This window comes from Anser anser, assembly GCF_964211835.1.
Source record: "Anser anser genome assembly, chromosome: 7".
Taxonomy (NCBI): Eukaryota; Metazoa; Chordata; class Aves; order Anseriformes; family Anatidae; genus Anser; species Anser anser.
In genome coordinates this window covers 16,627,037-16,653,501 of record NC_139727.1, presented here as the reverse complement: position 1 = coordinate 16,653,501, position 26,465 = coordinate 16,627,037, and the positions used below count along the sequence as shown (strand labels likewise).

The 26,465-nt window shown below is 58.0% G+C and overlaps 2 protein-coding genes across 11 annotated transcripts in view; one reads left to right on the top strand and one right to left on the bottom strand.

Annotated features, from left to right (window-relative positions):
* CDH23 (cadherin related 23) overlaps nt 1–26,465 on the top strand; it is a 132,590-nt gene that overhangs the window by 93,693 nt on the left and 12,432 nt on the right. For 7 of the 8 annotated variants that reach the window (XM_083844376.1, XM_083844375.1, XM_083844379.1 and 4 more), the window contains 22 exons: nt 588–695; nt 1,826–2,015; nt 2,379–2,524; nt 2,662–2,881; nt 3,000–3,152; nt 3,607–3,720; nt 4,358–4,506; nt 5,886–5,946; nt 6,075–6,223; nt 7,061–7,196; nt 7,302–7,690; nt 7,784–7,885; nt 9,291–9,440; nt 9,697–9,825; nt 9,913–10,041; nt 10,634–10,861; nt 21,644–21,865; nt 21,950–22,069; nt 24,155–24,335; nt 25,338–25,471; nt 25,559–25,768; nt 26,089–26,196. In XM_083844376.1, the coding sequence (XP_083700502.1) occupies nt 588–695; nt 1,826–2,015; nt 2,379–2,524; nt 2,662–2,881; nt 3,000–3,152; nt 3,607–3,720; nt 4,358–4,506; nt 5,886–5,946; nt 6,075–6,223; nt 7,061–7,196; nt 7,302–7,690; nt 7,784–7,885; nt 9,291–9,440; nt 9,697–9,825; nt 9,913–10,041; nt 10,634–10,861; nt 21,644–21,865; nt 21,950–22,069; nt 24,155–24,335; nt 25,338–25,471; nt 25,559–25,768; nt 26,089–26,196 (3,528 nt within the window). Of the gene's footprint in view, nt 1–587; nt 696–1,825; nt 2,016–2,378; nt 2,525–2,661; nt 2,882–2,999; nt 3,153–3,606; nt 3,721–4,357; nt 4,507–5,885; nt 5,947–6,074; nt 6,224–7,060; nt 7,197–7,301; nt 7,691–7,783; nt 7,886–9,290; nt 9,441–9,696; nt 9,826–9,912; nt 10,042–10,633; nt 10,862–21,643; nt 21,866–21,949; nt 22,070–24,154; nt 24,336–25,337; nt 25,472–25,558; nt 25,769–26,088; nt 26,197–26,465 lie in introns of those variants that run through there. The other variant, XM_083844381.1, reaches the window with a different exon arrangement.
* On the bottom strand, nt 10,124–21,573 carry VSIR (V-set immunoregulatory receptor). 3 transcript variants are annotated; one of them, XM_083844391.1, is made up of 7 exons: nt 20,213–21,568; nt 16,333–16,788; nt 15,580–15,627; nt 15,050–15,157; nt 14,647–14,674; nt 13,794–13,984; nt 10,124–13,649 (listed from the first exon to the last, which is right to left on the bottom strand). In XM_083844391.1, exons 1-7 carry the CDS (start codon nt 20,394–20,396, stop codon nt 13,612–13,614), a joined length of 1,053 nt encoding a protein of 350 aa, XP_083700517.1. In that variant the 5' UTR covers nt 20,397–21,568; the 3' UTR covers nt 10,124–13,611. The 3 variants fall into 3 exon arrangements, with proteins under 3 accessions (XP_083700517.1, XP_083700518.1, XP_083700519.1); XM_083844392.1 differs by having other exon boundaries at nt 13,794–13,981; nt 20,213–20,859; XM_083844393.1 differs by lacking the exon at nt 14,647–14,674 and having other exon boundaries at nt 15,034–15,157; nt 20,213–21,573.

Genomic DNA, 26,465 nt, shown 5'->3' with positions numbered 1-26,465 from the left:
TTCGTGGGCTCCTCGGAAGGGTCTGGTGGAGGTGTGGGCCATTGTGCAGCAGATTGGAGCGTCCTGGCTGTGGCTTTGCCTTGCCCCTCGCTGACGTTCCTCTCGTTTGCAAAAGGGGCTCTAAAAATCTCTGGAAATATCAGGTCAGAAGGCAAGGACCCATCTCTATGGCCCTATGTTGGAGCATTTAATTGCATTTGGGTTCTTCTCCTCCCCGAATGCCTGGCTGGGTTGTAGGAGGGATATTCCACAGAACAGAGAAACATTTCTTTTGTGCCAAAGAGTTCCCTAAAACAATTGTCACCGTGCTGAGGGCCATTAGGAGGGGTAGGATCCGGGTTGGAAACTGGAAGCTCCCCATGGAGCATCCCAGAGGCAGGACACACCCTGGGGTGCTGTGTTCCCTTTCAGGGCTCCAGATGGGAGGATGCTCTCCTGATACCTTCACTGAAAGGCAAAAATAGACTTTGTGCAACACAAACTGCAATTAGGACAAGAAAAAAAAAAAAAACCACAAAAATAAACCACCACCACCCCTATTGCGCGCGCAGATGTGGTGGCAGCTGAGCCTGAGTTCTGCCTTGCAGGTGAACATCACGCTGCTAGACATCAACGACAACTACCCCACGTGGAAGGACGAGCCCTACTTCATCAACCTGGTGGAAATGACCCCCCCCAACTCGGATGTCACCACGGTACGTGCGTGGGGAGGCAGCTGACAAAGCCTCCTCCTTCTCCTCCTCCTCCCCCTCCCACGGCCAGGTTTCCTCCCCAAGCCTTGTAGATGTCAGTCCTAAAGGTTCCTTCTCGCTGCCCATCCCATTTGTTTCTCCGCTCTGCTGGGGTTATTTTTTTTCCCCCAATTGTGTGGGTTTTGGCCAAGTTCTCCTTTTCTTAGCCTCGCCTGCGACCTCCTTCAAGGACCTCTCTGAAAGACATTGATTTACAGCCTTTCAAATCCCGCTGGTGAAATAAAAGAGAAGGAGAGCACGAGGCTTGCACTCCATCACGCCGGGAGAAAAATGACGGGCACGAAACGGAAAATAAATGAGGGGAAAGTGAGGAGAATCCACAAAACGGTGTAACGGGGAAGGCTGCGAGAGAAAACTGCTGGGGAGGGGACCAAAAGGTCTGGCAGGCGAGGCAGGAGGTGTCAAGTCTCCATGGGGTCTCTTGCAGCCCCCAACCCCTCCTGGGGGAGCCTGCAGGTCCCCCCGTGCTCTCCCTATGTCTCCAAAGGGTGGCAGGGAGCCTCTGTGGAGGCTGTGGTCACCTTGTGTGGACTTCCCAATTAGCGGCTGGGAGCTAATTACTGTCATCCATACGGTGGGAAGTCAGCTGGGACGAGCAGCAGGAGCTGGGGAAGTTACAAGTGCAATGAAGTTGGGTTTGAGGTTGTTTTTATGGAAATGTCCCTGGTAATTAAAACATCACGGAGGGAACAGCAAAGCACCAAATATCCGGCGTGGAGGGGAACTCCACCAGTGAATTACTTCCAGCGTTTCCTCTGCAGCAGCACAAGTTCTTTAGCACGCCTCTTTGTCCCCTTTATTTTATTTTTCTGAAGGGTGCCTATTTCTAGCTGCCTTTATTTAAAAAGCAAAAAGCCAGCGGCTGCTGCGTGCTCATGGCTCCCTTGCCATGCCAGCACCTGCTGGGCTTGCAAGACAATTTTGGTGAAATTCAATACAGCGCTTGGGGACGCAAAGTCCCTGCGAGGCGTCACGGAAACACAGCTCAGCCATGCTATCAGACACCGGTGAACCCCCACCTGGGAGCCCCGGATCCTCACCAGCCTCTTGGTTATAATTCCTTCTCGTTCCAGGTGGTGGCTGTGGACCCGGACCTGGGGGAGAACGGCACAGTGGTGTACAGCATCCGCCCCCCCAACAAGTTCTACAGCCTCAACAGCACCAGCGGCAAGATCCGCACCTCCGGCGTGCTGCTGGACCGTGAGAACCCCAACCCGCAGGAGGCCGAGCTGATGCGCAGGATCGTGGTGTCGGTCACCGACTGTAAGCTGGCCGGGGCGTGAGGGCACGGGTGTTGAGGGCAGGGACAGAGCCAGATGTCCTTGGGACCTGGCACGTGAATCCCAGGCTCGCTGCGGGGCACGAGCAGAAAATATAGGGAATTTCTGGAGGAGGATGGCAGCGCTGCTGCTTGTTGCATGCGCTTTCCATGTCTCCAGCTGGTTTTGAAGAGCAGGGGGTCATGTTTAACCTTAAGTCTGCCCCTTCCCATGTTGGCACTGCACTGTCCCATCCGTGCTGCCAGGAGGACAGGGTCCTGCCTGCCCCCGGGGAGCTCTCCCTGCGTGGGGACCTTGTTCTCGGGCAGGAGGCACTGACCTTGCCCCCTGCCCCATTCCCCCGCAGGCGGGCGGCCGCCCCTGCGAGCCACCAGCAGCGCCACGGTGTTCGTCAGCCTGCTGGACCTGAACGACAACGACCCCACCTTCCAAAACCTGCCCTTCGCCGCTGAGATCGCCGAGGGGCTTCCCGCAGGCACTTCTGTCTTCCAGGTGGGCGCATCCCACCCCTTGCTCCCTGTGGTGCCTCGAGGCCCCTTTTTTTCAAGCTGGCATCTCCAGGGCTTAGGGTTTATGTATGGCACTCCTTGTCCCCCACACTCACCCTTCCCTCTGTCCTCTCCCCCCAGGTGGTGGCCATCGACCTGGACGAGGGCCCCAACGGGCGGGTGACGTACCGCATGCAGGTGGGGATGCCCCGCATGGATTTCCTCATCAACAGCACCAGCGGGCTCGTCACCTCCACCGCTGTGCTGGACCGGGAGAGGATCGCCGAGTACTACCTGCGGGTGGTGGCCAGCGACGCCGGCGCGCCCTCCAAGAGCTCCACCAGCACCCTCACCGTCAAAGGTCCCGAAATTCATGGGTTATCCTCTAAGGGATGCTCTGGGATGCTCAGCGCAGCAGGGATGGGATTTGGGGAGCTGGCTGCAGCCCCGGGGACGCTCAGCCCCTCTCCCTCTTGCAGTGCTGGATGTGAATGATGAGAGCCCCACCTTCTTCCCAGCCGTCTACAACGTGTCACTGCCCGAGGACGTGGCCCGGGATTTCAAGGTGGTCCGGCTCAACTGCACGGACGCCGACGTCGGGCTCAACGCCGAGCTCAGCTACTTCATCACGGGTATGTCACCCTCTGCTCATCCAGATGAAGAGCCTTTCTCCCGCTGATTTTCACCAGACTGGCTTTCGGGGGGATTTGGGGATCTTCTCTAAAGGTCTGGGTATGTTTTTGGCTCAAAACTCCTGCACCCAGCATGGGGAATGGGTACAGCTTAGGGGAAAGCCCCAGCTTTTGCGACGCTGTGGTTAGGAGCATGGGATGGCTCGAGTCTCACGTTCCCAAAACTGGGGCGGTATCGCCCTCTGCTGCACCAGCTCCAGCTCTGCCAGGGGCTCTTTGCTACTTGCAAGCCTTCGCCCCCGGGCGTCCCCTACAAGATTAATGCTTAATGCTGCTGGGAGGGCATCCAGTAATGCGCATTTGAATCGAGGCATCCCAGATGTGTCGCATCAGGGGTGTTTTTTTTCCCCTGCCCTGGTGAAGACGACATCCCAGTCCTTGTTCCTTGCTGCAGGTGGGAACCAGGATGGCAAATTCAGCGTCGGCTTCAGGGATGGGGTGGTGAGGACGGTCGTGAGCCTGGACAGGGAGACGGTGGCGTCGTATGCTCTCATTCTGGAGGCCATCGGTGAGGGTTTCTCCCTGTCCCTGCGACCTCTGAAGCGCCCGTGCTTGGTGTCAGCACCTCACAGCCCATGCACACTATCGTGCCCTGGTCCCACCATGATTTTAGAAGACAGCCACTTCACCCCTTGGCCCTGGGGTTTTCCCTTCCCCGTTTATCCCCAGTACCGCAGCATCGCGCCCCTAATGCCCAGCCATGCTTCAGCTCAGTGCCTGCCAGCTCGTCCCCGGCCACCTGGCATGGGCAGAGGACCTGGCACCAGAGGCATCCTGGCCACCGTCCCCAGAGCTTTATAATGATGTACCTGTGTGCAGAAGGCTTGGGTGTCCCTTTTGAGTGGAGAAATAAGTGGCCTGCTCAGAAATTTTGGGCGTACAGCATTGCAGGTGCCACGGGGATGCTGCACCGTGCTCACCTCCCCGACCCCTCACCTCCAGCAGCCCCTTCCAGCACAAAGTGCCCTATTAAACTGCAAACCCTCTTGTTAACGGGGTCGATACCTGTCCTTGGGGCCTGTCCCCTACTTCGCAGTGAAACAGACACCCAGGGTAACACTGGTGGAGCTGCCAAAGGCTGGGCACCCCCCATGCAAAGAGGTGGGGGTGACCGAACCCCACTGCTGCTTTTCCCCCACCTACAGACAATGGCCCCACGGGGAACCGTCGCACGGGGACCGCCACCGTCTATGTCACCGTGCTGGATGTCAACGACAACCGCCCCATCTTCCTGCAGAGCAGCTACGAAGCCAGCGTCCCCGAGGACATCCCGGCTGCCAGCAGCATCGTGCAGGCATGTGGCTCGCCCTTCCTCACGGAGGGTTTTGCTGGGAGAAAAATAAGAAATTTGCCCCAATTGTTTGGGGGGGGGGGAGAAAACTTATGCGTTTGCGAGGTCCCTTGGCCAGCTGCCTCCCATCTTTCTCCCAAAAGGAGCTGAGAGCAGGGATTTCCACGGGGAGGGTGGAGAGTGCATGCGAAGAGAGCTACGAGCATTTGGGCTCTTGCTTTGCTTTTTGTTCCCTTTTGAGCGAGCTGCGGGCAGGGCTGAATGGCTCAACCAATGCTTAATGAATGTGGGTATTCACTCGGGCTTCCAGCACCCCTTCCAACCTACCTTCCAGCCTGGGAAGGCTCCTGCTGTCTCGAGTCCTTCTCCCGGCACTGGGAAGGTGGCAGCTTTGTCCTGGCTCCCACGGGATGGGAGGCAGAAGGAAGGGGGCTTTCCACCACACAGGTGGTCCCAAAGCACAAGCACCCCAGGGCAGGAGGAGAGCACGAACCTCCCTGAAGAAAGTAAACCAGTTTTCCCTTTTCCCAATGACTTCTGTAAGTGCTTCAGGCTACTGCTGGCTGCTGCAGGCTCTGCCAGCAGAAAGGAGCGTTGTGTCCAAGCCGGCGGTGGCTGCCAGCTTCCAAAGGCCACTTTCGTGCAGCCACAGGCGTGTTTACCTGCTCCCACAGCTCGTTTATTGAAGCAGGTTTTGGGCAGAGAGCCGCAGCACCCGTGCTCTCACCCCAGCTGCTGAGCAGCATCTGGCCACAGGGGCTGTGGGTCTACTCATGCCGCTGCCATCCACGGGGCAGGCAGGTTCATGGGGGCAGCAGCCAGGCTTCCCCCAGTCAAATATTGAAAAAAAAAAATTGTTCCGAAGGGCTCAGCTAAATGCCTTTAATTGCTGATTGGAAACTATGAGAGAAACAGCAGGGGTGAGCTGGGTGGAAAGCAAGATGCTGCAGCAGAGGAGGCGAGCATCGCTTGCTGCGTGACGCAGGAGGAAACCACATCCAGCCAAAACCGCAGGGCCTGGGAGCATTTTTCGGGGCACAGAGGGGCAGGGAATGGCACAAAATGCTGCAAAGCTTGGTCTCCCTCTCCTAAATTTTCCTAGCTGTACTGTTTGGGCTGGCTCAATAGCTTTTCTGTGGGTGGGAGCTGGTGTGCCCACAGCCTGGGCGTCCTCGCCCAGATGGTTTGCAAGCAGCAACCTCCTTGGCTTGGATGCTTTTTGGGAATCGGTGTCCTTGGGCAAAGCACTGCAGTGTTGCTCAGGGACACCAGAGGGGACCATTGTGCAGCAGCTGAGGTCCCCAGGCTCACCCTGAGCCCATCCTGACCCTGCTGGGTTGTGCTCTGCAAGCTTCACCCCCTGCTTTTCTTTCCTCGCGAAGGTGAAAGCCACAGACGCAGACGAGGGCGTCAACGGGAGAGTGTGGTACAGGATCGTCAAGGGTAAGTCCAGCTCCATGTGGGGCTGCACAGGATGCTCCTGGAGCCACCTCGGAGCTGCACAAAGCACATTTGGGGCAGCAGGGGGGCACGCACTGGGCACCAACGCTGTCGCTTCCTCGCCCCCCCAGGGAACGAGCACCACAACTTTCGGATCAACCCCGGCAGCGGGCTGGTGATGCGCGGCTTGCGGCCCCTGGACAGGGAGCAGAACTCGTCCCACGTGCTGGAGGTGGAAGCCTACAACACGGAGCAGGGCCCCATGCGGAGCTCCGTGCGGGTACGGAGCCCGGGGCGGAGCTGTTGGTGCTCTCGGCAGCTCCCAGGGATGCTGCAGCAGCCAGCAGTAATTTCCAGCCCTCGCCGAGTGGAGGCAGGCGTGCAGGAAGCTCGAGAGACCTGGCATGGAAATGCTGACGGAAAGTCTCCGTGGGTGGAGAAGAGGGTTTTGGTGGTGGGGGTGGCTTTTTTTTTTCTATTTTCCTGTGACACTTGGGTGCGCTGGGGCTGCGGAGTGCCTCGGCATGCTGGAAACCACAGGGCCAAGCACCTAGTTAAATTAGAGAGGGCCTAATTGTAATAATCTTGAGCAGCGAAACAGCGACTTCCTTCCTCCAGGAGGGGTTCCCACGAAACTCGATCCACCATCCCACCCCTCTGGTCACACCATATTTATTTTTAGACCCACCGAGCTGGTGGCGGGCTCTGGCTGAGTGCTACAAGCCCACGGCACCAGTCGGAAAGCAGAAGGAGCGAGGCTGTCCCTGGGGAAATGCGAGAAAAGGGAGCTTGACCTGCAGGCCGTGAACTCTGCACGTTTCCCACGAAGCCAGCAGCGCTCCTGCAGTGCAGGGCCTCCAGCTGGAGAGGTTTGGGGCAGGGGATCCCAAAGCGAAGTGATATGATACTGAGCCAGGGAAGGATGAGTCCCTCTGCACCACGGGGACCGCCAGCTCATGCTGCTTCAAGCCACCACGGCTCCTCCAAATTTCCCTGGAATTACAGGGGATGGATTCACGGGAAGGGGAAGGGGACCTGGTGATTCATGCCGTGCAGGTTTGGTGCTCCTCTGAATTCATCACGCCCTCCCACCGCATTTTTTGGGGGGGTTTTGCAGGTGATTGTCTACGTGGAGGACGTCAACGACGAGGTGCCAGTGTTCACCCAGCGGCAGTACAACCGCCTGGGGCTGCGGGAGACGGCTGGCATCGGGACCTCGGTGGCAGTGGTGCGGGCCACTGACCGAGACACAGGTAGGGAGCCAGGGAGGGGGCCAAAAACCCCATGGGGTGGGCTCAGCCTCGGTGGTTCTGCCCCCATGGGATGCTTGGTCCAAATTCACTGTGCTCCTGCTCCAGGGAATGGCGGGCTGGTGAGCTACAAAATCCTTTCGGGTGCCGAAGGGAAGTTTGAGATCGATGAGAGCACCGGCCTCATCACTACCATCGACTACCTGGACTACGAGACCAAAACCAGCTACCTGATGAACGTCTCGGCCACGGACCAGGCGCCCCCCAACAACCAGGGCTTCTGCAGCGTGTACGTCAGCCTGCTGAACGAGCTCGACGAGGCCGTGCAGTTCTCCAACAGCAGCTACGAGGCCGTCATTGTGGAGAACATCCCACTGGGCTCTGAGGTGCTCCGCGTGCAGGCGCGCTCCATCGACAACCTCAACCAGATCACCTACAAGTTTGACCCCAACACCAACACCCAGGCGCTGTCCCTCTTCAAGATCAACGGCATCACCGTGAGTGGTCTTCTTCGGCATGGTCTTCCTCGGTTGGGTTGGCCACCGTGGGTGCTGAGCCCAGTGGTGGATGTGGCTCTTCGCCCTCGGCAGGGCGTGATCACGGTCAAAGGCCAGGTGGACCGGGAGAAGGGGGACTTCTACACCCTGACGGTGGTGGCCGATGACGGGGGGCCGAAGGTTGACTCTACAGTGGTGAGTGGCTTCGTCTTCCTTCTCTTCTGCGCAATTGTCACCCAGGTTTTGGAGAACGCCACAATCACATTGGTATCTTCCATTGCCCATTTGTACAAGCTCTGCTGGTCCTGACAGACCCTGCTCCCGTACCCTGCACTTCTCCAACCCATGCAGGCAAACAGTAGGGTCTGGAAACCCCAATTTGGGGGAAACCCTGCTTTTGCATGAGCACGGGCCACTGCATTTTATCTTCTGTATATCACAGTGTCATATTTCTCGGAACACACGCGCACACACAAAACAACACTAGGGTTTGCAGATCTCTTACCAAACTAAACAAGTAAGTAGGCAAATCTGGGGGGCCTCGAACTACTTCCCCGCGGTTTATGCTGATGGGGAGCGTTATATTTGGCAGTTTCGAAGGCAGCCGAGCGGGGGTGATTTGCATCTCCCCGCCGCAGCAGGCGGCACACGGGGCGCAGGCGGGCACCGGCGGCTGGGCTGGCACGGACAGAAACCAGAAACGCGCTGGTTTGGGGCACCTGGTCCCCCGGGGGGGTTTCGAAGCCGGCAGCTTGTTCTTATGTTTTGAGACCTCGTATCTGGGTGATGAAGGTGATGCTGGAGGAAGGAGGTAGCAAGGAGGCCACAGTAGCCATTCCCAAGCTCATGGGTGCTGGTGGCCTCACTGCCCTGCTCCAGCCTCCCACAAATTGGCTAAAACCCCAGGGGGACATGCCCACCCTGCCCCACGGTGGGCTGGAAGACATGTGCCCGACTCCTCACCACCACTAACTTGTTTTTTTCTCTTTGTTTTCTCTGCTTCCCCTCCGACAGAAGGTAAGCACATCCATCTCGCCAGCATCACCTCAGGGGGCAGGATCAGTCCCAGATGTCGAGCTGTAGGGCAGCACCTCCTGCAGGTGGAGAGCAGGGGACCCACTTGCCACGCTCCGAGCTCCCTGGTTTCCATTCAGCACCAACAATAACCGCAGCAGCTCGCCCTGGGCTTCCTCCGGGATGTCGTGGCGTTGAGCCCCACTGCACCTGGGGGCCGGGGACACCCATAAATAGAGCCCCGGGAACAGAAAGGCTCTTCCTCTCCCGTTTGTGCATGGCGCTGCGCGTCTTTAATTGCCAGGGCGATGAGAGCATTTCCTGCGGCTAATTGTGGCCGAGGTAGCCCGCTCCCTTGTCACCTCCGGCATGCAAAACACAACGCTTGAGTGCTTTCTGTCTTTCTCCTGCCTCTTCCTCCCTCCTCCTCCTCTGCAGCTGCAGCTCCTGGATTCAAATATCCGCACCATTCCCGGGTGGCACGGCTCCTGCTCGTGCTGCCAGCAATTTGGGGTGGGAGGTTGGGATGGAGACGTGATAGCCGAGGGTTTGCCAGGGTCTTGCCCTCACCCTGCCGTGCCCACAGGTGACCATCACGATCCTGGACGAGAATGACAACAGCCCGCAGTTTGACATCACCTCTGACTCGGCCGTCAGCGTGGCGGAGGACAGCCCAGTTGGCCGGCGGGTGGCCGTGGTCCTGGCCCGTGACCCCGACGCAGGCAGCAATGGGCAGGTGGGGTGGTGGTGCCACCTCCCCCATGGCACCTTCCCAGCCCCTTCCCCTCCTCCATGTCCCTGTCAGGGGACAGGACACGAGCTCGGTGCCACCCTGGCAGCGTGAGACCAGGGTTGGCTGCTGTGAGGGTGGCCGCGCACCCCTGAATCCACCCACGTTGGACCATCTAAATGCTCTGAGGGTGTCTCTGGGTTTATTATTGTAGGGTCTCCTTCCCCTCCTCCCCATCGCTTGCCCTTTTCCTCCCCCCCAGGTGACGTTCTCACTGACAGCGGGGAACATTGGGCAGGCATTCGAGATCCGCACCACCAACAACACCTACGGCGAGGTGCTGGTGGCTCGGCCACTCGATCGGGAGCTGCTGGACCGCTACACCTTGCGGGTGAGCCGAGCCCCTGCCACACTCCCCCTGCCTTGTTTGGGCTTCACCGTGGCCAAAAATGACACGTACGCACCCCCCCAACCACAGATCCAAGCCTCGGACGGCGGCGTGCCCCCACGGAGGAAGGAGCACACCCTGCGGGTGACCATCCTCGATGTCAACGACAACCCGCCCGTCATCGAGAGCCCCTTCGGCTACAACGTGAGCGTGAGCGAGGTGAGGCCCCGGGAGGTGAAGCAGCTCCGAGGGAGCTGGATAATTAAGCAATAAAACACGATCAAGCATGAGAAAAGACAACTTATTTCCTGCCGGTTTAATTCCTGGGCCGGGGGTTCTCCATTTGAGGGTGAAAAATGAAATATAAGTAATAGCCGGTGACACTCGGAAGCATGGGAGTGCTGCTCATGATGAATAGCTTGGCATTAAAGTTATTGCCCTGCTAGGATTTCCTTATCTCTTTAATACATGGTTGGAGCTGGTTGAAGAATAGAAATTCTCTCTTGATTTCCCCCGTAATGGGATCATCCAAAAATAATTAGCTGTGCTCTGAGTGCATTATACAGCCTTCACCTTTGGGTTCTGCACTCTTTAAGGATGCGCCAGCCTAGATAGTGCCTAATACACAGCCTAATACACAACCAAATTGCTTCATCACAGGTCAAGGGGAGCTGCTTTGGTGGGTGTAGGGTTGGAGTTTGGTGCCTAAAGCAGCTTGGAAAAAAAACAATCTGTATTATGACTATTACAAACGATGTATTTTATGTGTTATGCTGTGCTGTGATGAGTTACGTGTGCATCCGCCCTGCAGAACGTCGGCGGGGGCACAGCAGTGGTCCAGGTGCGTGCCACCGACCGGGACGCCGGCCTCAACAGCGTCCTGTCCTACTACATCACCCGCGGGAACGAGGACCTCACCTTCCGCATGGACCGCGTCACCGGAGAGATCGCCACGCGGCCCTCGCCGCCCGACCGCGAGCGGCAGAGCTCCTACTGCCTGCTGGTCACTGTGGAGGATGAGGGCAACCCGTCCCTGTCGGTGAGCCACCAGGACACGCGCTTTGGGGCCGGCAAGTTGAGCTTTGGGGTGCTGAGTGTGGAAGGTGGGGATGGAAGTGCCGGGAAAGTTTGGGGTGGGTGCTGGATGCAAAGCATGTGGCTCTGCGGGGATGCCGTAGTGGTCTGGTGATGCACATGTGAACCCCAAGCGCCTTGATTCAGGTTGTGACTCAGGGTCCAGATCATACTTGGCACGTTCTGGCAGCCAGAGCTGTTGCTGCAGGATGTTTTGGGAGCTGCTGTCTGCCCCGTGGCGGAGCCGCCGTGCCTTTGCTTTCAGCATGCATCCTCGCTTTCCTCCCGCTCGCTCCGGCACGGCTGCGATTCATCTCGCTGCCTCTGCTCTGAAGTGGTTTGAGCAGAAATCCTGAACTGTTTCGTGTGTGTATGAGCTGAAAACACCTACAGCAGGCCCACATGCAAGCGGGGGCTGTCCTGCCCACTGTCTTTGTTAGACACAATGAATAGGTGCCTCGGGATGCGGGACGAGGGAGATGTGTGAACCGCGAAGCGAGTGCACGTCGCTCCCCGGCGAGGTGTGACCCTGCTGCCGCCCTGCCTCGCCTCCACCTCCCCCCTTATCTCTCCATCTCACTCACCTCCTGGCAGCGCTCTGGCTGCAGAGCCCTGCTCTACATTTTGAGGAAGCGTGCTGCAAGAAGCAGCGCAGGTCGCGGCTTGCAAATCTCCGCACTGCTCCCCGCCGGGTGGCTCATGCGCCTCTTTGTGTCTTCTGCTTACATCGTGCCGTGGTTGAAATCTCTTTCCTTAGAACGAGAGCAGCAGGTTTGTGCAAATGCAGCAGCTGGCACCGCCAGCTCCTTCCAAAAGCGTCCCCATCGTCCTGGGGAGCATCGCTGGTGCAGTGAGGGATGCTGTGCACGGGGCCTGGTGCCATTCCTTGTGGCTTCACCCAGGCTGGTAGCTGGGGTCTCTGATGCTTCCAGCAGCACCAATCCAAATCCCACAAAACAAAGCTTTGGGAAAGGCCAAAGAAACAGAGCTGGGAAAGGACTTGAAGGACCCGTGGCGATCCAGGACAGGGAGGGGGTGCGAGGTGTCCAGCCAGGTGCGCAGCCACAGTGCTGGTGCACCAAGCCCTGTCCTCTCCATCCAGCAGGAGGCCCGAGGGCACGGTCCTTAGGGGGATTTCCTGGGGGGGTCAGACCTCGATATCCCCTTGCACCATGCCCGCTGCAGAGGCGATGCCGTTCCCTCCAGCCACGGGTTGTTGATCTTCAGCCTGCTGCCACCGGGGATGCTCTGCAAGGGCACGCTGCTTTTGCTCAGGACTACCAATATTTTGGTATGACTAATGCTTATCGGTGTTTATTGGCAATTTTTTCCCTATTCTTTACAACAAAACAGAAGCAAAAGAAAAAAAAACCAAAACCATCACCCTTTGAGTAACCATTTCTACCACAAAGCCTTATCTCCTCGCCCCTTAGGAGGGCAGAGGAGGCGCTCAGCTTATCTGTGGATGCTGCTAGAGCCCAAGCTAAACCACAGCAGCCACATTCCCAGTGAGGGTGAGCAAGCCCACAGGCTCCAAGGGACAAAAATACCTCCTGAAATCAGTGCAGCTGGGCAGGAGCAGGATTTGCCAGAGCTGCCTGAGGCAGGCTGGTTTTGGTGCCCTGGGATTACAGTGAGGGCGATGCCGGCACGGCCACATGCATAGCTGGAAAACCCTCCCGCACCATGAAGATGACCTTTCCAATTTAACAGCATTTAAAAATATTAAAAAAGAAAAAGAAAAGAAAAAACGTAAGCATCCTTTTTTTTTTTTTTTTTTTTAATCATCACTGGTAATGAATCACAGGCAGCCGGGGCAGGAGGACTCCCCCAGCAGGAGCGAGCCGTTCCCCTTCCTGTTTTGCAAAGAAACCCTCTATCAAATGTTGGCCGGTGACACTGTTTTGTCTCGCCGTGGTTAAAGTACTTTGCCATACGCTCCTGGAAAGGATGTGCTGCCAAGGAGAGCTGGCCAGGTTAGTGCTGCACAGGTTGCAGCCCTGGAAATAAATTAAGGGCTGGGGGAGGCATGCAGGAGGAGGGTGCCCTCCCAGCATCCCAGCACTGGTGGGATGCAGCTCCCGGCTGCTCGGGCACCGGGACCGGGAGCTGCTCTTCCTTCCATCTTTTCTCTTATGCATCCTCTGGGGTTTAGGCAAAAGGTGAGAACCACAATGCTCATTGTCAATAAAAAGTAAATAGCGTCCGTCCAGGCACGGGGCGTGCGCAGAAAGGGGTGTGCATGGCCATGCACTCTCCGTGCTCTTCTCCATGGAAATAGGCAGTAAAAGTCAAAACCCAAGCAGGAGAGGTCACATCCATCCACAGGGCAGAGCCAGCACAAGAGAAACAGGCAGGGCTCCTGCACCTGGCTTCGTTTATTAAGGCATTTTGCTGTTGTTTGAGTCTTCTTGGCATCCTCCCCTCCCCTGCCGTGGGCATCAGTTCTGCCCGGTGCATAAGGACTGCCGCTGGCCAGGCAGGGAAACGTTCACTCGTAGTCCTCACCGCCTGGTCTTCCTCACAGCGCGAAGGGAAACCAGCGGTTGGTGTCCAGGCAGTAGGGAGAGGAAGGTGAGGAGGTCTTTTTCAGTTCATTAGATATTTTTCTTAATTTTCCGTGATTGGTGGGAGCTGCTGCCCGCCCTGGCCACGGCCCCTCCTGGTGCGACCACAGCGCGCTGGCCTCCTCCATCGCTTTTGCCACCAGACTCTTTAGGCTTTCAAGGAATTTGGCGAGTCAGGAACAGGGTCTGGAAAAGAATGCAGACAGCGGTGTCAGAGCAGCTTGCAGGATGCTCAGCTGCACCAGATATTGAACAGGACAGCAATCCATCCTCCCTGGCCCCCCACGCTCCCCTTGCTGCCTCCCTGGGGAGTGCTGCTCAGATACTCACCCAGCGTGGGGAAGAAGCAGTCCCCGGGGCCCGGGGGGGACAAGGGGGTGTTGGGCTCGGACAGCAGGTGCCGGCCGGATTCAGAGGGCTGCCGGCTGGCCAGGTAGGAGAGCTGGGGCCGGGGCCGGGGCTCCACGCTGCCCGCGGGGAGCGCCTCGAAGACGGGGTTCTCGATGCCCTGGGCACTGCTGCTGCGGGAGAGGAGAGGGCATGAGGAATGCTCGGGGAGGGGGGGGTTGGGTATTGCAAAGCCTTCCCGCACGGTGAGATGACAGAGGGTGTCTCCCCGACGGGTTTCTAACTAAGGATGCTCTGTCAGGGCACAGAGGCGCAGCTGTGGGGCTGCTTTGGCTCGCCACGAGACACAGGCACCCATTTTGTCGCTCTTCTGTGAGGCTTGGCAGGCTGCAGCTGATCTTTCAATGTGCCTGCTTCTCAGTGCTCAAATCCCCCCGAAATCTGCCTCAGGACCAACAGCCAGCTCTGAGGCTCCAGCAAGAGGGGGATGAAGTGCTGTGGTCCTTTGTGTGCGTGCGAACACCTGGCCGTGTGGGACAATGGCCCCATTCAGCGTCTATTTTTGCTGAAATATTTCTTTCTAATCTCTTAAAAGATCCCTTTTTTAGGCTCAGAGAGAGCCGAGATTGCATTGCATCAGTGACATCCCGCCGCGGGTGATTTGCATTTTTATTTCAGGACCCGATTTTAGCCTGGCACTTTTGGGGCACGGGGAATGACGGGGCTGCTTGAACTGGTGGTACCTCAGCTGCAACCCCGCGGGGGGCTGGGGGGAGGCTTAGCAGGAGGACAGGGCTGGTTTTTGGAGTGCAGGTGTGGGGACAAGTATGCTCACCTCTCCATTCGGACCAGCTCGTGGGCACCTGCCAGAGACAAAAAGCATTAGCACCCCGTGCACCCCATGAGACCCATCCTGCCCACCCATGCAGCATCCCCACACCCAGATTGTTCAGCATCCCAGCAACAAGCCCTTGGGGCTTTGCCTTCCCCCCCGGGGAATTTTGCAATGCGATGGGGAGCAGCAGTGCCCCAGCCATGATGAAACAGGCACGGCGTGGCCAGGGACAGATGTTGAAAGCGCAGTTCCTGCTCGCAGCTGGCGTCGTGCCCACTGCTGCTGCTGCACAACCCACTTCTCCAAAGGGATTCAGCCAGAGCGAAAAGGGCACGGCCCAAATAAGGTCTCCAGGGCTCTTGGTCGGGGAGATGCGACAGGGAGCACGCGGCGGAGTACGTACGTCTGCTGCTGACCGCTTGCCTCTGCTTGTAAATCAGGATCAAGATGAGGGGCAGGCAGAGGATGCCCACGATGCAGGCGCCCGTCGCAAGTGCAGCAGCCGTGATATCTGCAAGATATGACCACCAGCTGAGTTAGGGCCGAATTGCAGACTGATTTTTAGCAAAATCTGCCTGCCTAGCAGGCAGCAAGCGGAGCAGGCAGGAAAAAAAATGTGTGCACAGCCACGTGTGGGCACAGTTGAGCGTCTAGATACGGCGCTGGGGGCTAGAGGGTACACGGCACCGTGCGTCTGGGTGCTCAAGCAAGGCCTGGGTTTCCCCTGGCCTTGTTAAATAGTGGGGTGGGAGGTGCTGGTGAGAAAGCTGGTGGCTAGGAGAGCATCGGCAGAGGCACAAGTCACCCTCCCAGCACCCAGCTGTGAGGGCCAGGAGGATTTGGAGCACCAGGGGGCACCCATCCCTAGGGGGCACCCAAGCCAGGGTGGCGAGCAGCGCCCAGGGGAGAGGTTTGGGTTTTCTCTTTCTTTACCTTTGCTGTTGGCGGTGTAAAATGTGCAGTTTTGAAGCTCTCCTCTGCCTGTGGAGAAGACGAAAGCGTGTGAGCCCTCGGGGCTGGCTCGGGTGGCACCCAGCACCTTCCCCGAGCCCACCAAGGCTAAGCAAACTGGCCCTGAGCGTCCCAAAAGCAGGAGTTCAGCGATGGGGATCTTGTGCCGACCTTGCCTGCGGCTGGTGTGCAGCACAACGCCCCACTTCCCTTTTATTTATTTTTTTTTTCGAGAGGACAGACAAATCTCTCTCCTAACGCTGCAGATTGAGGGATGACATCCCCTGGCAGGAGCAAGCCCTTCCCGCAAGCCAGACCCTCCCAAGCAGCTCCGAGGCCAGCTGCAGCCTCCACGCCCCAAGCTACGCCCGCGCTGCTTCTCCGCTCGGCCCTCTTTCATGCAGGGTTTGTTTTCCTCTCCTCCGGAAAGGGGTTGAAGAAGATCACTGAAACTATGTAACACGGCTCCTTATTGCCTGCAGAGGCAGCAAAACCTTTTCCAGCGCCTTGAATTATTTTTTTGAGGTGGGTGGGAGGGATTGTTCCAGCGCTCTCAGGCCATCATTCGACCCTTCCACGTCTGCTGCTCCCCGTGTGGTGTGGGGCTGAGTGCCACCACGTCCCTGTGCCCTGGCAAAGCCACCACCAGGTGTTCATGCCCCGTGCCCTGATGCCCCTCTGGGACCCCGAGGCCCCTCTGGCACCCCATTACCCCTCCCTCGTCCCCCCGCTCACCTCTCTGGATCTGCAGCTCCACGAAGCCATGAGCCGCCTGCAGGGTCTGGGGCTTGCCATGCTCCCGCCGCACCTCCATGGCGTAGCAGCAGTAATTCCCGCTGTCCTGCAGCGTCAGGTTCATCACCACGATGTGGAAAGCCCCGTGGTGGTTGGGGACAAACTCCACGCCGTGGTGGCTGCCCTGCCACCCATGGGGGGACCTCCCGGTGCCATTGGGCGCCGTGCCGTGGTGCCGGCCGGGCTCGTGGTGCAGCTCCCTCTCGGTCAGGTTGCGGATGTGCTGCTTCTCGCTGCAGCTCTGGTCACCAGTGCTGCTGAAGTACCAGGTTTTGTAGAGCAGGTCGTGGCGGTCGGCCAGGGGCCCGCTCACCCGGCAGCTCAGGGTGACGTTCTGCCCCTCCGGGCAGACGCAGCGCACGTAGGGCGCCGTCACCAGCAGCGCCAGCGTCCCTCCTGCAGGAGAGGATAACGGGGTCACTATTGGAGCAGGGGTTTCGGCGTGGGGATGGCCAGGGCTTGCAGGAAGCCATCAGGTCCCCTAATGTCACCAGCAGGGGGACAAACCAGGCTCTGCTGGCTCCCTGATGCAGGAGATGCTGATGAGCATCCCGGATCCTAAATCAGAGATGGGAAGCATGACCCAAACCTTTCACGTCTTATTGTGGCAGAGACACAAGTATAAGTGCACCCTGAAAACGAGCCCTGCAGGAGGCTTCAAATAGCACCCAAGCAATGTCTTTCATGTGGCTAGAGGTTTGCACAGCTGGCAGGGGGAGCACGGTATGAGGCAGGAGGTGTGGGTCTGCGCTGAGGGGCACTTTGGCTCTGCAAAGAGAGTGGGAGGAGAAGCAGGGCATGGGGGTAAGGCTCTCAAATGAGGAAATGTGAGCACCTCGGGGCCGGTTGCAAAGGGCTCTCCAGCTCCTGTTTCCCCCCAGTGTGTGTCAACATCTGGTTAAAAAGGAAAAAAAGAGAAGAAAACAAAACAAACAAAAAAAAAAAGAGAGAGAAAGGCATAGGAGGAGGCCGTGCCCCTGAGATCAGGCGGGGAGCAGGTCCCACCCTGCTTGTTTTTAAGCAGAAGGGGGAACTGCTGGCGAGGAGCTGCCTGAAACCGAAAACCGTGCAGGGAGAGAAATCCCTCCCCTGCACGCGCGGGGCTTTCCCTGCCCCAGGGGCATGGGGAGGGCTGCAGCAAGGCAGAGGGGGGCACCCCGCTGCTACTGCGCCCGTGCCGGGGTGCTGGGGTGCTGGGGGGAGAAAAGGGCAAAGCCTGGCAAGCGTCTTCACACCGGTGCTCTGGCCCCACCGCTGCTAAGTGCAAGCATCACCTTGGGAAGCTGCCCAAAAAGGCCTTTCTGTTGTTGTGCCTTGCTTTTTGTTATATATGGTACTAAGAAAAGGAGGTTCCCGGGGCTGGTTGTGAGAAAAGGGCATTAGGACGAGATGTTCTTGCAGCTCGGCAGCATCCTGTTGTTCCACCAGCCCCGCTGCTGCTTCGCCTTGAGGTTTTTCACTTGCTATATCGAGAAGCCCCGGGGTGTGCTGAGCCTCCCCGCAGGTCACCCTCCAGCCTGGGACGAGGCTCCCGACGCCTCCACCCCACCCGAACATCTTCAGCCGTGCAGAGAGAGCGAAAGTGAAAACGCCCCGCGTGCCTTGCACGCCTCGTGCTCGTCCCGTGCCGCCGCGAGCCCTGCGCCCAGCAGAAAGCAGCTGGCGCGGGTCGGAGGCAAGTGCGCTGAGCACAAAGGGCACCGCCGCCGTAGTCCTGCTACCTGCCGCCACGGGAAGTGCCCCATTCACAGCAGGGGCCCCCCGGGAGCCTGGGGAAGGGAAGCCGGGGCTCTATAGGAGGAAGTGTCCGCGGCAGCTTTTGTTTTCCCCAAAAGTGGGGCCGTCCCGGTCATCCCCACCGACTCCATCTGGGGAGCCCACGCCGCTGCCAGCAGCCCTCTGCAGCCCCTGCCCTCATGGACGGGGGAAATCCAGGAGGATTGCTCGTGGGTTGTATGTTTTTTTTGCCCAGGGAATATCCACACCTTGGTCTGCTTTGTAGGTCCATGCCCAGCACGAGTGGTCCAGGGATGCTGGGAACTACTGGGATGAAAATCAGCACACTGACGGTAACCGAGCCCCATCCCCGGGAGGGGGCAGAGGTTACCACATGCATAAGGCCTTCGGCATGACGAATTTCCCTTCATTTTCGCAAGCATGGTGGAAAGCTTCCAGAAAGCGTCAGGAGCCGGAGCGGCTCCTCCCTGCTGGCCCACGGCTCCGCAAGCGTGCGGCGGGATGGGGCGGCTCCGGGGGTGGCACAGCGAAATGCAGAGAGGCAAAGTGCTCATGCCACAGCACTGCTATCTCTTTGCTGATGAACTGCTTAAATAAAGCAGGATTTCATGCCGAATCCTGAGCCGCTGAGAAAAAGCCTGTCCTGAGTCAATTCCCCTGCTCTTGCAAGCAGGTGTGCTTAGTTTCCAGTGGGATTTCCAGATGTGGTTCCCACCCCAGGCCAGGATGCAGCCTCTGCACAGGCACTCCCTGGGCTTGCCAGAGCAGGGAACCTGCCCTTAATTCCTCTTCTGGGAGCTTTCGTACCGATCAGCCTCACACAGAAATCCTGCAAGACTCCTCGTCACTGTGCCGTCATTACGCTTCAGAGTTATCAGCATGCTGAGAAGCACAGGGCTGTGCCCACCTCAGCACAAGTGCTTACAGCAGGGAAGAAAAAGGAGAGAAAAAAAGGAGGTGCAGGCAGAAAAGCTGGTGTCAATTGCCCTTATCTCCCATGGAGCCAAATGGTTTTCGGTCCCGGGGGCAGCGGGGAGCTCCCTGCTACCTGGTGTCCGCCCCGCAGCTGGCAGCACCGCGGAGCTGCTTTGCTCCTCTCCCGGTGCATTGCCTGTGTGGTTTTGGTCTTTTTATTTTTTCTTTCCCAGAAAAATTCAAAGTGAAACCCGGTGGCAGCAGCATGTGACAAACCACTGCCTCTCTCACATGCCGCCACCTGTCGTGGGCCACAACACTGCCCTGGCTCAGGGACGGGGTCACAACACCAGGCTTGGGCTTGGGATGAGATTTTGGAAATTGGAGCAAAGCAAGCTTTGCGGGGGGGTAGGAGGGATGCCTTTGGCTTAGCTCCTGCCTGGTCCCCGAGCCGGGTGCCCCCCAGCCGTGCCTCATCGGCACCGCCAGCAGTTGGCAGCCCTCAGCATCGCCCCGCTGCAAGCCCCAGCTGGCAGGAAAGCCACGGCCGAGGTGCGAAAAACAAACGTGCCGTGCCCCTTGTTTTTAAGCACACCTCTGCAGGCGCTCGGGGCCGGAGGAAGTGGCCAGCCTTGCACAGCTGGGCATCGTTTCTTTTTGGGGGCACGCCAGAAAAAAATCTTTTGTTGTCCCGGGGCAGGCGGAGACGCCAACTCGGGCATGAAGCCGCCCAGCTCATCCATGTGCGTGCGTGCAACCGTGCTGGCTGCGGGGCAGTGGCGGCGGGGCAGAGCATCCGCGGGGAGGCCAGTGGCCATGGGAGGAACACATCACCTCCCCTGCACCCCTGGGGAAGCTTTCCCAGCCCAGCTGCAGCTCGGGGGACTCAGAAGGGGGCTCGGAGGGGGAGACAGGCTGTTTTTTTCCTCCAATGCACGCTTGACCAAAGCGAAGGAGGAAAAGCAACCGGTGGGCGAGCAGAGTTTTGGAAACAGCAGCTCCCCCCAGCGCAAGCAGCATGGCCCCAAACACCGCTCTCTGAAGGCGACAGCAGTCCCCCCACCCCAAAAACCCCGGCAGTGGGGACAGGAAAGTGAAAGACCCCCGAGCCCCCTAGCCCAAGGCACAGCAGCTCTGGGAGGGAAAAGGAGAAGGAGCCGGGGCTTACCGTGGGAAGCCAGCAGGGCGAGCACGGCCAGCAGCAGCAGCGGCGGTGTCACCAGCTCCATCTCAGCACCGCGCAGCACCGCCGCGCCCGCCGGAGTCGCGCCCGCAGGAAATTTCATTGCGCCGGAGAGAGGAGAAGTGCGAGCACCCCCAGGAGGCCGGCTGGGGCAAGGAGCTGCGCCCATCCCTTCCCATCCCCGTGGCTCCCGGGGGGGGGAATTGGAAGCGCACCTTGCTTGTAATTTGTTTTTTTATTATAATTATTTTCAACGTGGTTGCAAGGATTTGGCAGGTCGCTAGTAGCTGGGCCAGGCTAGTGCTGCGGAAAGCCTCCTGGGATGGACGGGAGGTGGGTGAAAAAGGGGAACTCAGAGCAGTGCCAGCCCCAGGGCTTTGTGCAGAAAGCGCTCGAGTAGCAAACAGCCCGGTGGCAGCCGGAGAAATCCCATCCCTGGTGGCATCCGAAGCGTGCAATGTCCCTGTGGTGTGTGCTGAGCGCATCCTCTCCAGCCACGTCCCATGCACATGGTGCCCCGCAGCTTCATGCAAGTGCCTGCTTATCTTGCGGGCTCTCAGTTCACTCAAGCTCAAAGCTCAGCGGGTGCAGCCAGGGCCACCTCCTTGCAAAGAGACAAGCTCCTGGTCCCTTTATAGTGGAGCCCGGGGTCACTTGGAGGTTTGCAAACCGCCTAAAACCTTGCTGACAACCTGCTCTGAGTGTTTGAGCGTGCAGGGAAATAGAAAAGTAGCTGCGCAGCTTGTGGTTTTATGGCAAACGCTTCTGTGAATCTCTTGTCGAAGATGTAACCCCTGTCTGGAAGGAGGAAACTAGTCAGTGGGGGAAGGTGGAGGTGCAAATCCAGAGGGGTTTTTGTGACAGTCACAACCTGAGAGGGAGCTGCAGTGTGCTCACGTGCAAAGCTCTTTCCTGGAGCTGGTGAAAATGTCCCACCTGTCCCCCTGCAAAAGAAGGTCTGAGAAGTTCTTTTTTTGTTCTTCCTCTGAGCCAAGCAGCAGCATCTCAGGGTGTTTTCCATCCTACCATGCTGCCACCCTCAGTAGTAGTGACCAAGGTGTCCCCAGCGTCACCTGCAGAGACCTATCCCAAAGGAAGCGAGGCTCAATGATTATCAATTTTTGGCTTTTTGGGGGAAAGGAGAGATGCTGCCAGGGCGTGTTGTGCTTGGGAAGAACGATGTGATTTAACCCCTGTGCGTTTAGCTCGGTACCTGCTCCCAGCCACTGCCTCCTCCTGGAGATGTTTCTGCAGCCGGGCTCACTTTGTTTTAAGGCAATACCTCATGCTTCTCTCAATAGGGTTGACCCCAAGTTGGTCATTGTCCTTGATGGGTCAAGCCTCACCCCGCCAGCTCTGGGCCTTGCAGAGCCCACCCCACCACGGGGCTCACCACCATGTCCCCACGTCCCGCAGGCCACCACCACGGTGTACGTCACCGTCCTGGACGAGAACGACAACGCCCCCACCTTCCAGCAGCAGCTCTACGAGGTGACACTGGACGAGGGCCCTGCCACCCTCAACGCCACCCTGGTCACTGTGCAGGCCCTGGACCTGGACGAGGGGCCCAACGGCACGGTTGCATATGCCATCACCGAAGGCAACATCTTGGGTACCTTCCACATCGACAGCACCACGGTCAGTATAATGACACCGTCCCCAGACAGGCTGTGCCCTTCTCCCTCATCCCTCACCCCTGGCCGCTGTCTCTTGGTCCTGCAGGGGCAGATCCGCACCCTGAAGGAGCTGGACTATGAGATCAGCCACGGGCGCTACACCTTGGTCGTCACTGCCACGGACCAGTGTCCCGCTGCCTCGCGCCGCCTGACGTCCACCGCCACGGTAGGGTTGCAACACCATGGTGTCCTTAGGGTCCAGGAGTTCCCCCTCGTGTGAGCAGTTTCACATCTCCTTCCCAGTGGCCACCAGCTCTTCCCAGTTGGCCCAGTTGCTGCTCCATCATGGGGATTGCAAAACAGGGACATGGCACGGGTTGCTCATGGTTGGGCCAGGCCACGCAATCTTCTCAGATTATTCATCTGTTTTTTAAACTCAATTTTTGTGCCCCGTAGGGAGGTTATGTAAAGTCTCTCGTCACTTTTTGTTGCTTTTCTCCATAGTTCTTCCATTTCTTCTGGACCACGGTGACCTGAACTTAGCATGCCGCTCAAAGAGCAGGGCAGTGGACTAGCAGCTCCAAAACACGTGTTTTGCATGAATTGAGTACACTGATTATTGCTGTGGCCTAAATCGAAATGTGATGGGTTGTACAGCGGGCATTGTCCATGTCCAGAGTGATTTTGGAGCCTGCAGGTGAAAGGGACCGATTTAGACCTTCTGCCTCGGCTCCCTGTCATGACACAGATATTGAGCCAAGCACTTTACAGTCTCCCAGAAGTAGTTAAGTTTTTCTGTGCAGGGGAAAAAAAAAAAAAAAAAAAAAAAGAGAGAGAGAGAGAAACTGGAGGGGAGATAGCAGTGGGAGAGATTTCCATGGTTAAAATCTGTCCCTGTGAGTGTCATAGCTCTGTGCTGCCTGGGCAGAGGGAAGCCTTCAGCCAGACTCCTCTGATGTTGCTGCAGATGCCTTCCTGACCAGGAAAACTGCACTGAAAACCTGGTGACCTAGGGCTCTGCTGCGGGCAGGGAAGGCTCTTGGCGTGCTGCAGGCGAAGGCAGACCTTTCCTCTCTCTTGTCTCATTGAGACGTGAACCTGGAAGCCCCATCAGCCATGAGGACCAAAGCTAGACGGAACAGGAACCTCCCTTCACAGTCCATGGGGCTTCTGCCAGCACAGCTTGAAGGCAAAGCTTTTAGGAGAAGATTTAGTGATTATTTTGGATCGCGAGTGATAGGAAATCCATCTCCCTGATAAGGCGTGCCAGTGTTTGTTTTCTCCGCTGCTAGGAGACGGAGCAGAGACTCAGATAAAGTCTTTAAAGATCAGACTTAGCCAGTATCAAACGTCCATCTGATGGGTTTTACTACCCTCAGTTCAGGAGGTCAAAAGCTCCTCATTTTCAGTGTCTCTCTCTTACCCATGTAGCCAGGAGATGCGAGGCAGAGGAGTGCTCAATAAGTGCAACCTTTTACTAGCCACCGGAGACTCTCTTCATCATGCAGGCATTTTCCACTACACAAGTGCCCTGAAGGGTTTAACACTTTGCAATATAGCATGGTATAGACGTATAAAAATGCCTTCTGTGTAGGGTGACTCAGTTAAAAAGCCAAATCCCTGCAAGGCTGGAGCTCGGCTTGGCTGCTGGCCCCAGTGGCGGTACTCCCCTGGTGACACCGTGCTCAGCTGTGTCCCGAAGTTGTTGCTGCTTTTCCCTTTGGAGAACTGTAGGAGTGCTGCTGGCCAGCCGTCGTTTCTGGCCAGCTGAGCGTGTCATGGAAAAGGATGGTGAGCCAGCTGCGTTGGTGGTGGTTTATGTTTGATTGAAAAAGCATGCGCAATTTTTTTTTTTGGTCTGCTCATTGAAACGAAGCCCTTGAAATGTCCCGGAGGAAAAGGAGCGAGAAAGCCTGCAGAGAACGGCTCTCTGAACTCATGCTTTTGATGGCCAAGTGCATTTCTGTCATCTTTTCGAGCTCATTTGGGGTCCTTCCTTGCTCACCCTCTCCTCCAGCAGTGGAGAAGGTGGTTGGAGGACATTTTGATGCCAGGATGCGAATGTGGAGAACATCTGGTTTGGGCTTTGCCTTCCCCCTTGTGGTGCGCAGCCCAGAGGTTTGACAGAGCCCCAGCTGTGTGTGGCTGGATTTTAAGTTTCAGGGGTAGGATGAGCTAAGCCAGAAGTATTTGGGAAGTACTAGGTGGTGCTGTCCCTCTGTGGCTCACCAAGCTCACCCATCCGGCAACGAGCCCGGAGCTGGTCCCCTCTCCACTCACCTCCCTCTCCACCTTCTCCCCTCACCCACAGGTGCTGGTGAACCTCAACGACATCAATGACAACTGTCCCACCTTCCCGCGGCCCTATGAAGGTCCCTTTGACGTCACCGAAGGGCAACCTGGCCCACGCGTGTGGACCTTCCTGGCCCACGATGGGGACTCAGGGCCCAGCGGGCAGGTGGAGTACAGCATCGTCGCTGGGGACCCTCTTGGTGAGCAGGGTGGCATCTCCCAGGCTTCACACCACAGCTGGTGGCACGTCTCCATCCCTCTGCCCCTGCAGAGGAGCACGGGACGTAACCCCACGTTTTTGGCAAAGAAGTTTGCTGTCCGTTTTTGCTTTATTTTGTGGGGTTTTTTTCCAAGCAGAGGCTTGCCACCAGGCAGGGAGGGGGTGGGTGGAGGAGAGCGGGGCGGAAGCGTTTCAGAAAAGCCATCCTCCCAGCAGGCTGCTTCTGCAAATTCAGCCTTTCGACACCAGGAAATCCTGTTTGAGCAACAGGAAACTTAACCTGTTAGTGTCCGGGGAGGGGGCGCCCGGGCTTGTGCAAACCCAGCCCAGGGGAAAGGGGGAGGAATCTGCTGAACAATAAACGCCAAACAAAAATAAATAGTGCAGAAAGAGAAACGAGAAAGGCACAGCCCCATTGCAGGGGCTGCAGGGTGTTTTGGGGGGTCTCTGCAACTCGCAGCAAAGCTGCAGCTCGAGCCAGGCAGCCCCGGAGCAGATGGCAGAGCAGCTGCGGGTGTCCCCGGCCGCGTGGCAGCTGTGGGGACACAGCTACTGCCGTGGTGACTTCAGCCAAGGTTTCTGCAAGACAAAGCCCTGTCCCGTCTACCAGCTGGCCCTGGCTGCAAAATGTCTCCAGAACAAGCAGGATGCAGCCTGTTGGCTCGGGGGGAGGGCGGCGGAGGGGCCATGCCATGTAGCCCCCCTGCCCGGGCACAGCAGGTGCTTGGAGGGCTCTTGGCATCTCCAGAAAGGGCCACAAGCACCTCGCTTTTGGCCATTCAGCCCACCTACCTGCTCCTGCTGGTGCCTGCATAGACCCCAGCTGCTTCATCCCACTAATAATGGGGGGGTGCAGCCCCCAAACCCACAAAGCTCACCCCTCCCTGTGGCCAGAGCCCATGGTGCCCGTCCCCTTGGGAAGCCACGATGTGGGACACCAGTGGTGGCCCAGCGCGAGCCATGGTCCCACTGTCGCCGGCAGGGGAGTTTGTGATCTCCCCGGTGGAAGGGGAGCTGCGGGTGCGGAAGGATGCCGAGCTGGACCGGGAGAACATCCCCTTCTACAACCTCACTATCGCTGCCCGGGACCGGGGCGTGCCCCCGCTCAGCTCCACAGTGAGTCCTGTGCCCGGGAATAGAAAACATGGGAGGGAGGGATGGGAATAGGTGCCCCAAACCCACCGCTCTTCTCTGCCCCGGCAGATGGTGGTGGGTGTGCGTGTGCTGGACATCAACGACAATGACCCCCTGCTCCTCAACCTGCCGATGAACCTCACCCTCAGTGAGCACGCCCCCGTCTCCAGCTTCGTCACCCGCGTCCTCGCCCGGGACGCGGACAAGGGGCCAAATGCCCTCCTCACCTTCGATATCACCGCTGGCAACACGGAGAGTGCCTTCTACATCAACAGCACCGTACGCCCCGCGGGTGGGGGCCAGGAGGTGGAGGGTGGGCACCACGTGTGGGCACAGCTCCCTCTTTCACCCCATGTGTTGACTTGCACCCTGGGAAGGGTGTAGGTCTCCCCAGAGCTAAGGAGGATGGGGATTATGGAGTCATGGGACAGACACCAAGCCAGGTGTATAGGGATCTACAGGCTGGTGGGACCTCAAGGACCTCACGGCACCAGGCAGGGCTGCTCTGGTCTAGCTCTGCCGTCCCTAGGATGTCTTCTCCAACAGGAGAAGCCCACCTCATGTCCCTTGTACCTATTTTCTCCCTTTTTTCTCCATAGACCGGCGTCATCTATGTAAACCGCCCCTTGGACCGGGAGCGGGTGGCAGAGTACAGGCTGACCATCACGGTGAAGGACAACCCTGAGAACATACGCAATGCCAGGCGGGTAATTATGGACACTGACGGGGCCGCCAGTGGTGCCGGAGGCAGGGCGGGTGGGAGAAGGGGCCCCAGCCATGGCCAGAAAACGGAATGCATTTCCAACAGCAGCCACACCCTCCAAAAAAATCTGAGGGGCACAAGGAGGGGGCTGCAACCTCCCCACCAGCAGAGAATGAGACCAGTAGGTCTTAGGGCATGTCCAACATTTCATGTTGACCCCACGTGACAGCAGTAGACATCATGGAAGGTGGGCCAGGGTCGGGCTAGAGAGCT